Below are 12984 nucleotides of genomic sequence, written 5' to 3' on the forward strand. Positions count from 1 at the left end.
AACAATGTCTATGCAGATGTCACTATTACAGATACTTGTTTCTATATATAAAAAGAAATTTAAAAACAAAGCATTCTCTCAGGACTTTCAGAAGGCTCTGGCCAGCTGGGGCATTCAGTTAATAGACACTCTTCTTTGGAAAATGATTCTGTCAAACCCCTGGGATGAGTGCAAGGGATAGGGAGCTATGGCTGGGACAAGGAAGAGAGGGGGCTTGGGGCTGAGAGGCAGGTCCTGAGAAGAGAAAGGGTGAAGTAGGTAAGACAAGTGAAAGAAAAATAACCCAGTGGGCAGGAAGGCAGAGGGACAGGTGGACCCAGAAGGAGAGGCAGAAGGAGAGAATGAGAAAGAAAGAGAGAAACTCTTCAGAAGAGACGCTGGGAACCATTCTGAGATCACAGGACTGTATGATTGGAACCGACCTGCCTTTTCATTTCCCCATCTGATCCCAATTAAACACCCCTACCAACAAGAAGCAGCAGCAACAACCATGAGTGCCTGGACACTGGAGATTTATTCACAACCAGACATGAGAGAAGTCAGCTAGAAAGGATCCCAGAGAGGCTCCTCAGTCCGCCCTGCTCCTGTTTACGGGCTGAGGTGGAGGAATGACCCTGGAGCAGGCAGGTTTTGGATGCGGTTTCCCAGGCTAGGTGACAGACACTTCCCCACCCGGGGACTCCCTGGGTCTCTAATGAAAGATGTTTACAGATTCTGATTTACTTTGGACTCTTCCTTCCTTTCTTTCTCCTCTTCCTTTCTCTTCTGGTTGGCTATTCCCCTGGGCTCCAAAACTGGTATTCTGGGAAAGGTTTACATGGGAAGTTATGAAATGGTTACAAATGGATTTCTGTTTGCACTAGAAAAGACAAACATCCCTCTCTCCCTTTCCCCTCGTGAACCTCAGCCTCAGTCAGAAGGTCGGCCGACACACTAGCCAGAAGCTCAACGGTAGAGAACTCTCTAGCCCATGGACATCCAGGCAGCTGAGCCCAGTTGGGGGGGGGGGGGGGGAGTTGTATCTGGAGGAGGAAGCCATTCAGAACTGTTGAGAATCACAGTTGAGTGGGAGGGGGGCCCTAAAAGTGGCCTAGTTAGGACATCCAAGCGAGAGCTCCAATGCCCTATAACCTGAGACTCTAGTTGGAGGGTCCGGTCCAGCGGGCAGGTTGGGCTTCAAGGAGACTGAACCATTCTCTTCTGCGCATCGAACACATATCTCTTGAAGAAGAGGCTGATGGCGATGTGCTGGGCGGGGTCTGCTTTGGCGGCCCCTTCGTCCTCCTTGGCGACTTCTCCTTTCCCCGCCTTTGCCCTCTTCTTGGTGGTAGCGGTGGTGAGAAGCTTCTTGGTGTCCGGGTGCAGACCAGCTAGAAAACAAAACAGAAAGAGACAACTTTACCAAACCACGGAGCATCCCTCTGGAGAAGAGCTGACTTGGCGACCTCCAGACTTTTCCAGTGGTGCTGCTTCCCCTCGTTCCCTGAAGCCCAGTCCTCGTCCCCCGAGGTGAAAGGTCACTGCACGGGCGGGGCCTCGATATCTGAGGCTGGCATGGCTGGTTTACGGCCTGGCCCTTGGAATACTCACCGTTCTCACAGTTTAGAGTGTTTTCCTCACAACAAAGTACACCGGGAGTTTGAGCATCTTCATTTTGTGTGATGAGGAAGCAGGTTCCCGGGGAAGTCCCTGTGCTGCAGCTAGAACTGCTGAAGGCCGCCCCTCCGAGCCCCAGCCCCGCCCGGGCCCTCCAGCTCTGCCCGGCGCCAGGGTCGGCCAGAAGCCCCCACCAGTCCCACGCGGGGCCTTTGGCCTGGCTCACCCCTCCTCATTTCACTTGCCCTCAAGGAGAGGGGCGGAGCGAGAAGGGGCAGGGGAAGCGCTGCGCCTGAGAAGGCTTTTGGCTTCCGAACACGGAGATCTCCCCTGTCTCGGACGATTTTCAAATGTTAGTTTCATGAGACTGATAGGAAGGAGCCCCACCGGAGCGCTCTCCAGCAGAGATCAAAGGGAGCAGCGCAGGAGCCTCCGAAAGCGGCGGGCAGGGGGAGGGCCTGCTCCAGGACGTGCTTTGAAATGGACCCTTTTCCTCCCCAAAGCGGAGACCAGAGAAACCCCGCTGGAGCCGGTGCAGGCCGTCTCTCCGCTCAAACGTGGCTCTGCGGCATGGGGCCAGCTTCGGTCCCGGCGTGTTTAACCTGCGGTGTCACATAACCTTATCGCAAACACTTAATCGGTTTCTCTCCCCCCACCCCCAGCTGAAATTTGGATCCGCACGCTCATACATTGGGGTGAACAAAAAGGCTGAGACGCCTGCGAGGGAATGGAGACAGGGGGTTTCTCCCACCGGAGAGCCGGTCTCAACAAGTCCCCCTTCTTGGTCAGTTCGCTGGCTCGGCTCTGACGGGGCCTGTGGGTGGTACAGAAGGCCAGAACCCGAACTGGTTTCAAAGCGCAGCTCCCCCAGTTTCCTTCCTTTCCCAACTTTATTTGCCTCTACCTCCGTGGGACAGGCTGGAGCACTCTCCCGTCCTATAAGTCCCTGAAAGCTCCCGAGATGCCCTGGCTGCTGGAGAAGGGCCGGCTTTCCCTCTCATGCCCCAGGCCGTCCTGAAGCCGCGCCAAGTGTTCTTTCTTGGCTCCCTATGGGTGGATTTTTAGCTTCTTCCCACAGGGAAATATGTCAAACTCATGCACCACCACATGTGGGAGATGAGAGCATGGCAAGTCCAGCCGGGCCGGCTTTCTGATTTTAAGTGCACCACGGACTTTGAATTCAGCTCTAAGGACACCTGCCCATTGGGAAAGGTAGTATGACATTAAAAAGAAGTGCTTGGGTCGGGGAAGCTGGAGCAGCACCGCAGCCATTAACTTTCTAGTAAAACAATAAAATTAATCAATGAGAGAATTTACATGACAGTGCTCTGAAACCTTAAAAGTGGATGCAAGTGAAAGGCCCTTTTCTTGTATTTGTCACAAAAGAGTTCTGGGCAGGAATCAGCCTGGTGACCTTCAACAATCAATTTCTCTCTCTGGGCCTCAGGGTCCTGGGCTGTAAATGGGAGTGCAGAGCTTGTGCAAGATGATCTACAAGTTGCTTTTAGCTCTTGACATTTGAAGAGGAAATATCTGAAGAATCATAGGCCATCTTCCTGGAGAGACAGTTTTTCTCCCATCCAAACTGCAGTTATAACACAACAGACATCCATCACTTTGAAACTTTCTCTGTGTTGTTGGATTTTTATCCATAGAAGCAACTTCATAAAAATGGTCAGTTTCACTTCCCAGCCCATCCTGTTGGGTACCTGATTTCATATACTCTTGCCTAAAAACATTTAAAATAATAAAGGCTATGGAAATGTTGTGTTGGGTAAAAACCACTTTCAGAATACAACATTTAATGGTGATTCTTGGGGCAAACTGGACTCTAGAAGAGTAAGTCATAAAATACTTTTTTTTTTTTTTAATTACAAGAAGAAACTTCCCTTTTTGCCCAGGCAGCAATAACCCCCCCTCCCCCCTCCAAAAGCCAAGGCCAAACTGTGTCTAATCTGGAGACTCCACACCCATTCCATTCAGACAGGGTATTGTGCAAGGGTAGTTAACAGGAGAGATGGAAGAATGTGGTAGATCCTACAAGTGAAACCCTAGGCTGCTGGCCAAGCCAGTTCAGGTATTATTAAACTCACAGGTATCTAAATTACTTAATCAGATCCCCCCAGCCCTCATTCTGCAAACAGATTAGGTGGCTGGCATCAGACCCTGACAAATGGCATTTGCTGTTTTTTTCTCTCTGGTGCCAGGAGGTCTATGGGCTGAAGAGGCTCGGGAATAGAGGCCGGCTCAAAGGGGCAGGCCGAGAGAGACAGGCGGGGGCACAATCTCCACTCCATCTACCTCCGTGGATTTCTCGCATTACACACAATGCATACTTTACATTTTATAAAACCAAGGAAATGAAGGGAAATATATCTGTCACCAAAGAAGACATCAGCCTTTAATAGCTGAAATGACGGATATTTTTAGATGGAAGTCTAGTTTAACTTACTAACTTACATTAAGGGTCTAATCTCTCCTGAACAATGACTACGTTAGCTTGGATACACAGTGAGAAATCGGCTCCATTAATTAAGTGCTGCCTGTACTACTTGGATTTGTAGCAAATATTAATAGATTTTTTTTCTCTCCATTGGACAATTACCTTTTTTTTTCCCAAGCTGCAAATGGATTAAGCTGAACAAGTTCAGGAGGACTTCTGTATCAGAGCCGTAAGGGCTCTAGTGTCTGTGTGGCAGGGAAGGACCTACATATTAATATTATTAACGGATGATCTGACACGGCAGGGCTGATCACCAGGGACTTCTCCGGCCCCATCTCATCTGTCACCTGCTCTCACCAACAAACAACCTCTTATGAGTCTCCCAGCCAAACACTGCTCCAAAGCTGACTCTGGGTCCTAGCAGGGGAGGCAAACAATCGGCAGCTTTCAATCTATCCCTTTCCTTGACTTTCTGGTGGCTATTCTTTGGCAGCTTTTCATGCTGTCGGGAAGGAGCTGCTGCCTGGGTACTGGAGCTGAGAAAGGATTAGAGACGGCTGGTGTATTTCAATCCTAGGAAGCACAGATTTTGCAGCATTCGATCAAAAGGCAGGGAATGGGGATGTGCACTTTCAGAAGCAGCTCTGGATACTCCGTAGGCGTAATGTGGACAGGGGAAAGGGGGACACCACTGACTTGTTTCTCTGGCTATGTGCTGCTTTTCCATTTTCCTGCTCCAGAACCAAAGCATTCTGTCCTTGTGCTCTGGTTTCCTTGGCCTGGACGGGAAGCCCGACTCTCTCTGACTAGGGCCTTTGAGGGGACAAGCCAGGGCTCCCTTCCCTTTTTGCTGCTTGGATCCCTCTTTCCTAGTCCAGAAAGCCTGGACTAATTTAGCAGCTTTGTCACAAAGAGAGCATTTCCATAGATGCACTCAGCCACCAGCACAATGATCATGAAGCTTTCTATCCAGAAGGACCACCGAGGTAACAAGACACTTTCCAGTCCCAGTCCATCCTCACACTGGCTCTGTGAGGCAGGTACTTTGTTGTTACTGTTAAGTTAGCTGTTCAGTCAAGTCCAAGTCTTTGTGAGTCCATGGACCGTACCACACTGACCATGGCGTTTTCTTGGCAAAAAGGCTGGACTGGCTGTTTTTTCTCTTTTGTGAATTAAGGCAAAGAGTTAAATGACTTGCTCAGGGTCACAGAGCTAGTGAGTGTCTAAGGCTGGATTTGAACTCAGGTCTCCCTAGGTACTCTGTGCCCTATGGTGTCATCAGGCTTCCCAGAACAGGCCCCGTTATTCTCATTTTACAGGTGAAAAAACAAAGGCTCTGAAAAGTTCTGTGACTTTCCTCATCCTGGCTAGCAGTGTGGCAGGATGAAGAACTCTGACCTCTGAGTTTTTAATCTGCCAGGATCCCAAGATTGCCTCTTAAAAGCACACAGCAATGGAAAAGTCAGCAATCAGCACATCAACAATCTCCAACATTAGAGCCAACACCAAATTCTCCCTGGGCCAGAAGATTCTGCTTGTCTCTCCTTGTCACCCCCTGCCCACCTCCCAACACCTCTATTGCTAGGAGCAGGAGTGGATTACCAATGGGATGAAATGAAGCTGGGCTACTTTTCTCCATTACATTTCTCATCCTGCTTTTCAGTAGTGAGATGCTGTCCACCTCAAGGAAGTGGATTTCCACATGCCTGACTAGTGAACAGGGATTCTTCCTGAGGATTAGCACCAAGGCCCTTAGCATCTGTCCATGCACTTGTACAAAATATGCCCATCTAGGCCACAGCCTCAGCTCTGAGACTTCTGGAAATTGTGGAAGAAGAGATGCATTAGGTTTTTTTGTTTTGTTTTGTTTTGTTTTTGGCTTAGAAACTTGATAGTTAGCTTCTTATCTATACTGAAGTCCAGATGAAGAAATCATTGTATCGGCAGGCACAAGCCTCAACCCAAAAGACTCAGGTTTGGCCCTGCAGGGTAGCTGAAAAATGGATTTTAAAGTCAGTCTGGATAAATTCTAAAAAACTTTGCCTTCCCTCTCTATTACTGAGTAAGCATGTTCCTGATTCTTTCCATTTCCATAATAATTCAGTCCTGAAGACTGGTTCCCATAATTTTCAACAAAATGAGTCTTAATTCTACCCATATTTCCTCCTGCTGTTCATAGATTCATAAAATATTAAATCTGGAAGAACCTTTAGAGGTCATCTAGACCAATCCTCTCATTTCACAGAGGAGCTCTTCTTCCCTCCTGCTCTTTGTGCCCCCCCCCATAGCACTCAACTGAGACCACAGCTCTAACTACATACCAAAGGTCCCCCTGAGCCTAAAGAGTGGAAAAGTCCATTAAATGGATTTTTTGTTTTTTGTATGATTTCTTTTAGGCACCATGTACATATCTTAAATTTAAATATAGGTGAAATAGCTTTGAAAAAGATAAAATACTAAAAAATGTGAAACTATGTCATCACCATCACCACCACCACCACTACCATCATCATCATGTAACACTGTTCCCAACTTTTTCTATCTACCTGTCATGAAACCCAGTTCAAATGGTGGTACCTTTCTATGAAGCTTTCCCTCATCGAGTCTCCTTCCTTTGAGTGATTCAAAGTACTACGTAGTACAGCTTTATCATATTCTATTTTGCATTAGAATGATTTGTGTACACATTTTAATCATCTTAAATTCCTTGAAATTGTGGATCTGGTGTTACATACCTGTGTGTGCACATAGTAGATGCAATGTGTGTGTGTATGGACGCGTGTGGGTGTTAATTGGAGGAATGAATGTGTATCAGAATGTTAAAGCTCACAGGTAGCTTGAAAGCTGTTTACTAAAATATCTTTATGTCCATGGTGAGGAGGGTTAGGGGGGCAGAGGTGGTGATTTATTCAAGGTTGTCCCATAAGCCAGTGGTAGTCAGTACCAGAATTGAGGGCTCCCAGCTTTTAGGCCACATACTCTTTAATCAGAGCTTTCCATATGGTGACATGGAAAATAAAGAATAGCAATTTGCTCATCGTCTAGGTCTAGGTATACATATTTATGATGATAAAGTCTCTGTTGTAGCTATAGCAAAATGCTATTGGCAAAAAAAGAAATACACTTTTAAAAAAAAATTCAGAAAACACTGAATTAATTTCTTGGTGCTCAGGCAGCACCAGCAGAGAGAGAAGCATCACGACAAGTCCAATCCTGCAAACAGCATATACTCAATCAACCCAGAATTCCAGACCACCACTGGCTTGTGGAAACTATAATCCCAGAAGAATGTCTTCAGTTAAGGCTACTGTAGACACATAAACTATGCTGGGGACCACGGACAAACAGTTGGAGTGGAAAACTGGACTGGGGGGGGGAGAGTGGATGACAAGTAGAGAAAGTATTTTTTTCCCAATGCTCTCAAGTACACAGCAATCATGTATCCATCCAGAATGGTTTCTATGAATTTTTAGAACACAGTAGCCCAATAGGAAGTTCCTAAGAGTGTCAAGAATGTTATTGGACTGTTCTCACTAGCCAACAATAATTGTGATCTTCCCAGATTCCTACCTTCATGACGAAACTACCTGCCACACTCTACCTTCCATAAACCTCTGATCCTATCTTTCTAGCCCTTCTCTAAATCCCTAGGCCTTCAAAAGGCTTTTCCCTCTTGCTAGCTTCTTTGACTCTGATGATATAGGATTCAAAGTCAGGCTTCTTTTTGTAGTATCTACAGACTATCTGGGCTTGGTGTAGGAATCCATCTTTTCTAAGGAGGCAACTGAGAGGGGTGAGAAAGGAAAAGATGCTCCAGGGTGCTCTACAACTGTGAGGACCAGAGATAGGATTAAAGGCTAGCAGGGACCTTAAGAGATCAGACAGCTCAACTTTTTTATTTTAAAGGTGAAATGAACTAATCCCAGAGAGTAATCTGACCAAGAAAACAAAAACAGTAAGTAGTCTAGCTAGATCCAAATTTGGGGAGGGAGTCTTCCTACTCTAGCATGCTGCCTCTTTTACCTCTAAAATGAAGTTCTTTCTAGTTCTAAATCTATGATCTGGTCATTCTGCTTTCAGGTACGGAGAAGCTCTTGGCTAATTTCCCAGCAGTGCAAAGATGATAGAGAAATTCTTGGTTGGTGATCAACTAGTGTGAGATGATGGAGAAGGGACAAAAATACTGTATCAGAGCCAATGGGCTGGAGAGTCACAAACACTCTAAAAAGCTGTCTTTTGTGAAAGCCCCTGGGGTAGATACCGCCATCTTCTGGTTACTGAACAAACACTAGCAAACTAGAGGGAAGGGGGCTGAGGCTGGAGGGGAAAGGGGAGGGCGAGGGGAAGAGACAGAGGCAGCTTTAAATCTGGGGTGCTGACCCTGAGTGAAACACAGCCTATGGCAGTTACTTGGGAAAATACTTCCATCGAGAGGGCCGTGGCCTTCGGAAACCAAGTGCCAATTGTGCACCAAGACACAATGGCTCTTGCTGCACTCTTGCTGGCGATCCTTGAAGGCCCGTTTTGTCTCTTGGCTTTTGCTGCAAGTAATCAGGAAAGAATGCTGGAAAACAAAACAATTTCCCAAGTGCTGCTTGTGGGTGCCATAATTAATACACTCATCAAACAGTTCTGCAAATTGCTTCCAATTGCTGGCGTCACTTTCATGTCCCAGGCCAGACTGTTATAAAGAAGGGTTCTCTTGTCCCCATTCCATTTACAGTGGGAAGTTCCAACTCTGGCCACAGTGGGAACCAAGTCCTTCCCAAAGAGTTCAGAGTAATTTGTACTGTAATCGGTCCCTGAGGTACACTGGCCAGTACCATAATTTTCTCTCTTTTAATTAGTGGTTGTTAATAGATTTAGAATAACAAGAGCAGAAACCAAGCCAGACAAAAGGAGGAGGCTTTGAGAAGGAAGGTCAGAAGTTTTCCTTCCTGAGCTAAGTTTTCAGGGCCAGGGGAATATCAAAGCTTGCAGCTGGCACTTTCCTTTCTCTCACTCTGGGCAGATGGCATCTGCGAGTCTTGAGTAAGAGTTCTTTATCCTGATCGATGACTAGAGAAGTCTCCATGTTCTGATGTTAAGCATTTGGGATGCAAAGACTCCGTCTTCAGGAGCTTCAACTTTAATGTAAACCATTGGAAAAAGAAATCTCAGCTAGGGCAAACTCTAGGTAGTCATCACTATTAAGGCACTGGTATTGCTAAATCCCAAGGATCTGGAGGTGTGGTAGAGAGGGAAAAGCAATTGATCTGACATCAAAAGGCTTCAATTTGAAGCCTCATTCTTTGAGTAACTGTGACCAAAGGCAAGTCAATCTATGGATCTTAAGTTTCCTTTCCTATAAGATGAAGAAGTTGGAAGAAACAACCTCTTCAGTCCTTGTCAAGACTGACATTGTGAGATTCTAAGCCCAGCTATAGAAGGAAATCCTCAGCTGCTGTGGATCACACCATTCACACAAGCACACCCAACCAGCTGGCTCCAAGAAGGAGCCCAGGTGTTCCCCAGCCTTCTGTCCCAATGAGCAACCACAACTAGTTCTTTCAGTTCCTGAGGTTCGAACGGAGCATGAGGGCCATGATGGGCAGCAGGGATTTTGTTGTTGTTAGTTGTCCTTTGTGCATGACGTCATGAGGTGACAGGTGAGATGGATTTCAGTGAGGGAGTCACCAGCCTCACTCCTCAGCAGCTCTCTGCATCCCGTGGTAGGACGCGGACCAGGACGCCTGGAGATGGCCCTCATAGTTGGAGTGAGAGATGACATTCGGTTCTGAACAGGTCAGGGCTGGTCTTGGGAATGGAGAGGAAAGAAGGGATATCAAAGACACTGGGAATGGTAGTATGGATGACAATGAACATGTGGGTCTTCAGACCAGGTGTTCACTAGGGAATTAACAAGTTAGGGCATTAAGTCAGGGCATTATGTGAGTAGGTATAATTTAAGATTACACGTGGCTGTTCTTGAGTGTGCTACTGGTTATTAAACTATAGATTCAAGAAATCATGGCTAGAGACCTTTGAAGGCCTCAGAGGAGGTGAACTGGGTAGCGTTGACACTGCAAAGGTCAGTGGGCTTATAAACGGCCTGTGAGGTCACACACACAGCCAACCAGGGGGACAGCTGTTACCCATTACGAAGCTATCTCAATATGTCCAGGATCCCACCCACAGGGCAGTCCTATATCCATAGAGATTACTTCTGGGCCACTCAATCTCCTGTTGTGCTGTGGTCGCCCATTTAAAGGACCCTTACAGGAACCTGGGGGGGGGGATGGACTAGTAACATGGCTCTCTGCCATCCTCGCACACAAGTGGGGACCGGTCCGAGGTCTGTTTGAGGCCAGTTCTGTTAACTTTTAGGTTTGTTCTTTCCTTGGTTCCTAGGGATGGCTGCCTGGAAGGAGGCCGGCTTCAGGGACCTTCCCAAAGAAAGCCTGGCTCACAGAGTACAAGGAATGCAAAGAGGATCACAGTTACCGATTAGGTGGAGAAGGATGTGCCCAGGCAGCTGGTCAAAGATCGGGGTCTGCACTAAAGCTCATTCCCTAGGAGAGCACTTATTTTCTTTTTCAGGCTCTTTTGTTTGTGTCTGACTAGAGGTAGGAGCTTTCAAGCCCTCTCTGCAGGAGGAGTGAGATGCTGTGGGGGACTTTGAGGGGAGTCCCAAGTCAGTAATGGAATGAGGCCTTTTGCTGTATGTACCAAGTCGGAGAGGGGGGAGTTTGCCCTTGGCAGCCTGGCTTAATGTCAGCAGGAGCAGCTAACATTGCTGGGAAAGAGATGAAGAAGCCAAACCAAAATTCTTAAAACAGCTTTTTTTATGCTGAATTCTCATAAATATGTGTAATATCAAGAAGGGGCGGGGGGAAGTTCAGGTTAGTAGTACATCTGAGCCAGAATTCAAATGAACTTAATCGGCTGCTTCAAATCAGAGCCCAGATCTGGGGCTCAATTTGTGGGTCCTAGCTCCATGGGGCTCAAGCTGGCTGAGCCCCTAACTGAAGGTGGGAGTGAATCACCTTCCCTGGGGTCCCCTTGTTAAAGCTACCACCAATAACAGGGACTTTATAACAAAGAATAAAACTATTAGTTTATTTTAAAAATTTTACATATCTAGCATAGAGCTTTCAATGCAATTAGGAGGAGGACCAGATTTTCCTCTCCTCCTATATATATTGTGTGTAAACAAATATGCAATTTGCTTTAAAAAGATAAGGTGATTAAATTTTTATCAGCCTTGTACTCTGTTGTCACCACAACAAAGGGAATTAGGAAGAGGAGGAAGACAAAAAAGCTTTTTATTTGAATTGTGCTCTCACCAAAGGTTCTCCACAGCACACTCGATGTTCTCCAAACCGGCCCTTTGATTGCTTTTTATTCAACTTGTTTGCATTTGGAGCAATCGCAAGGAAAGAGAACAGGCCACATTTTGATGTCTTAATGTTCCTTAATACCTCCTTTAATTTATATTAAGCTTCTTAACTGGGATGATGAATTCTTCAAAAACAAAAAAAGGACCTTGTACAGAAATCTTTCTCACACCATGTAAATTGAAATTATAATGTATTCATGGTTTTGGAAGAAGGGGGGTAGGTGGGCAACTAGGAAAACACATACACAAATATATTATTTGGAAGGTTCTTCATTAATAAAGAGAAAAGGCTTACCTCAAAACAGCCTGGATACCAAGCTAGAGCATTACATAAAGGAAGACTCATATAATTACAGGGAAAAGGAGGGGAAGGTAGGAGGAAAGGTGAGGTATCAAAAGTGGGGCTGTTTTGTTTTCAATCTTAAATAAAGTTTTCATTTATTTAGACTAAAAAGTTCTTGCAGCCTACTTACAGGGTGTTTGAAATGCTGCTTTTAAAATTACTACCAGGAAAACCAGGCTGTCAGAATATCTACTTAAAGGTTTTTTCCTTGCAAACCCCAAGCTTTGGCTTTTCAAGTAATATATCCACCCATACCCATACCCACTCTCATGAATGGTCTTTTGAAGCTCCTTGAGGACAGGGGGTTATGTTTCCTTTGCTTTGTACCCTGACCACTTAGGTACAGTGTTCAACACATAGCAAATAATAAATACTTGTTGACTGTTCTATTGGACTACTTTGGAATTCTCACATATACTTTCACATTCTTTTAGGTGCTCAATAAATATTTGTTGATTTGAACCTGAATTACTCACAGGCAAGCTAAAACCTGAGTATGAGAGAAAAATAGAGAGAGCTGGCTGTAAACATCCAAGCCAAATGGGAGAGGAGGAGGCCTCAGAAACTTGAACGCAGAGTCTGAATGCAGGACACAGAAATTCGTGTAATGGACAAGTTGTAGCCTACAAAGGTAGAGTACCTTTTAATTGTTCAACTGTTTCACTTGTGTCCATCTCTTTGTAAACCTTTTTGGGGTTCTCTTGGCAAAAAAAAAATTGGAGTGGCTTGTCATTTCTGTCTCTTGCTTATTTGACAGATAAGGAAACTGAGGCAAACAGGGTTACACAGCTATGAAGTGTCTGAGGCTGGATTTGAACTCAGGAAGATGAGTCAGCCTGAATCCAGGCCCGGCACTCTATCCACTCTACCACATAGCAGTCCCTGTGCATTATATTTAAGAATAAGGTAATCAGACCACTTAAAAAAAAATACACATTTCTGGTTTTGAAAGGTAGATTTAAAATATATGATCTTTGCAACTTATACATATAATTTGTGAGGCAAAAGGCACTACATAGCTATATTCTCTTCATTAATACAAAGAAATCTAAAGTAACATAAAATATGCTATTTCTTTTAACTACCAACATAAGCTGGATTATAAACTTTTGGATAGGCAGGGTAACAATGAGGGATGAAGAGGAAAGATCTCAGGGACTTTGCATGGAAAGTCAAGTTGTTCTTCAAATCTGTGGTGGAACATGCACCTTCCTGTGGAGCATA

At 45.6% G+C, this 12984-nt stretch overlaps 1 protein-coding gene across 4 annotated transcripts in view; it reads right to left on the reverse strand.

Annotated features, from left to right (window-relative positions):
- Positions 1-495: 495 nt before the first annotated feature.
- Positions 496-12984, reverse strand: part of EEFSEC (eukaryotic elongation factor, selenocysteine-tRNA specific) — a 318322-nt gene continuing 305833 nt past the window's right edge. For all 4 annotated transcript variants that reach the window (XM_074283754.1, XM_074283757.1, XM_074283756.1 and 1 more), the window contains one exon: positions 496-1370. In XM_074283754.1, coding sequence (XP_074139855.1) covers positions 1177-1370 — 194 coding nt within the window. In that variant the 3' untranslated portion in view covers positions 496-1176. The remainder of the gene's footprint in view (positions 1371-12984) is intronic.

This window comes from Sminthopsis crassicaudata, chromosome 1, assembly GCF_048593235.1.
Source record: "Sminthopsis crassicaudata isolate SCR6 chromosome 1, ASM4859323v1, whole genome shotgun sequence".
NCBI lineage: Eukaryota > Metazoa > Chordata > Mammalia > Dasyuromorphia > Dasyuridae > Sminthopsis > Sminthopsis crassicaudata.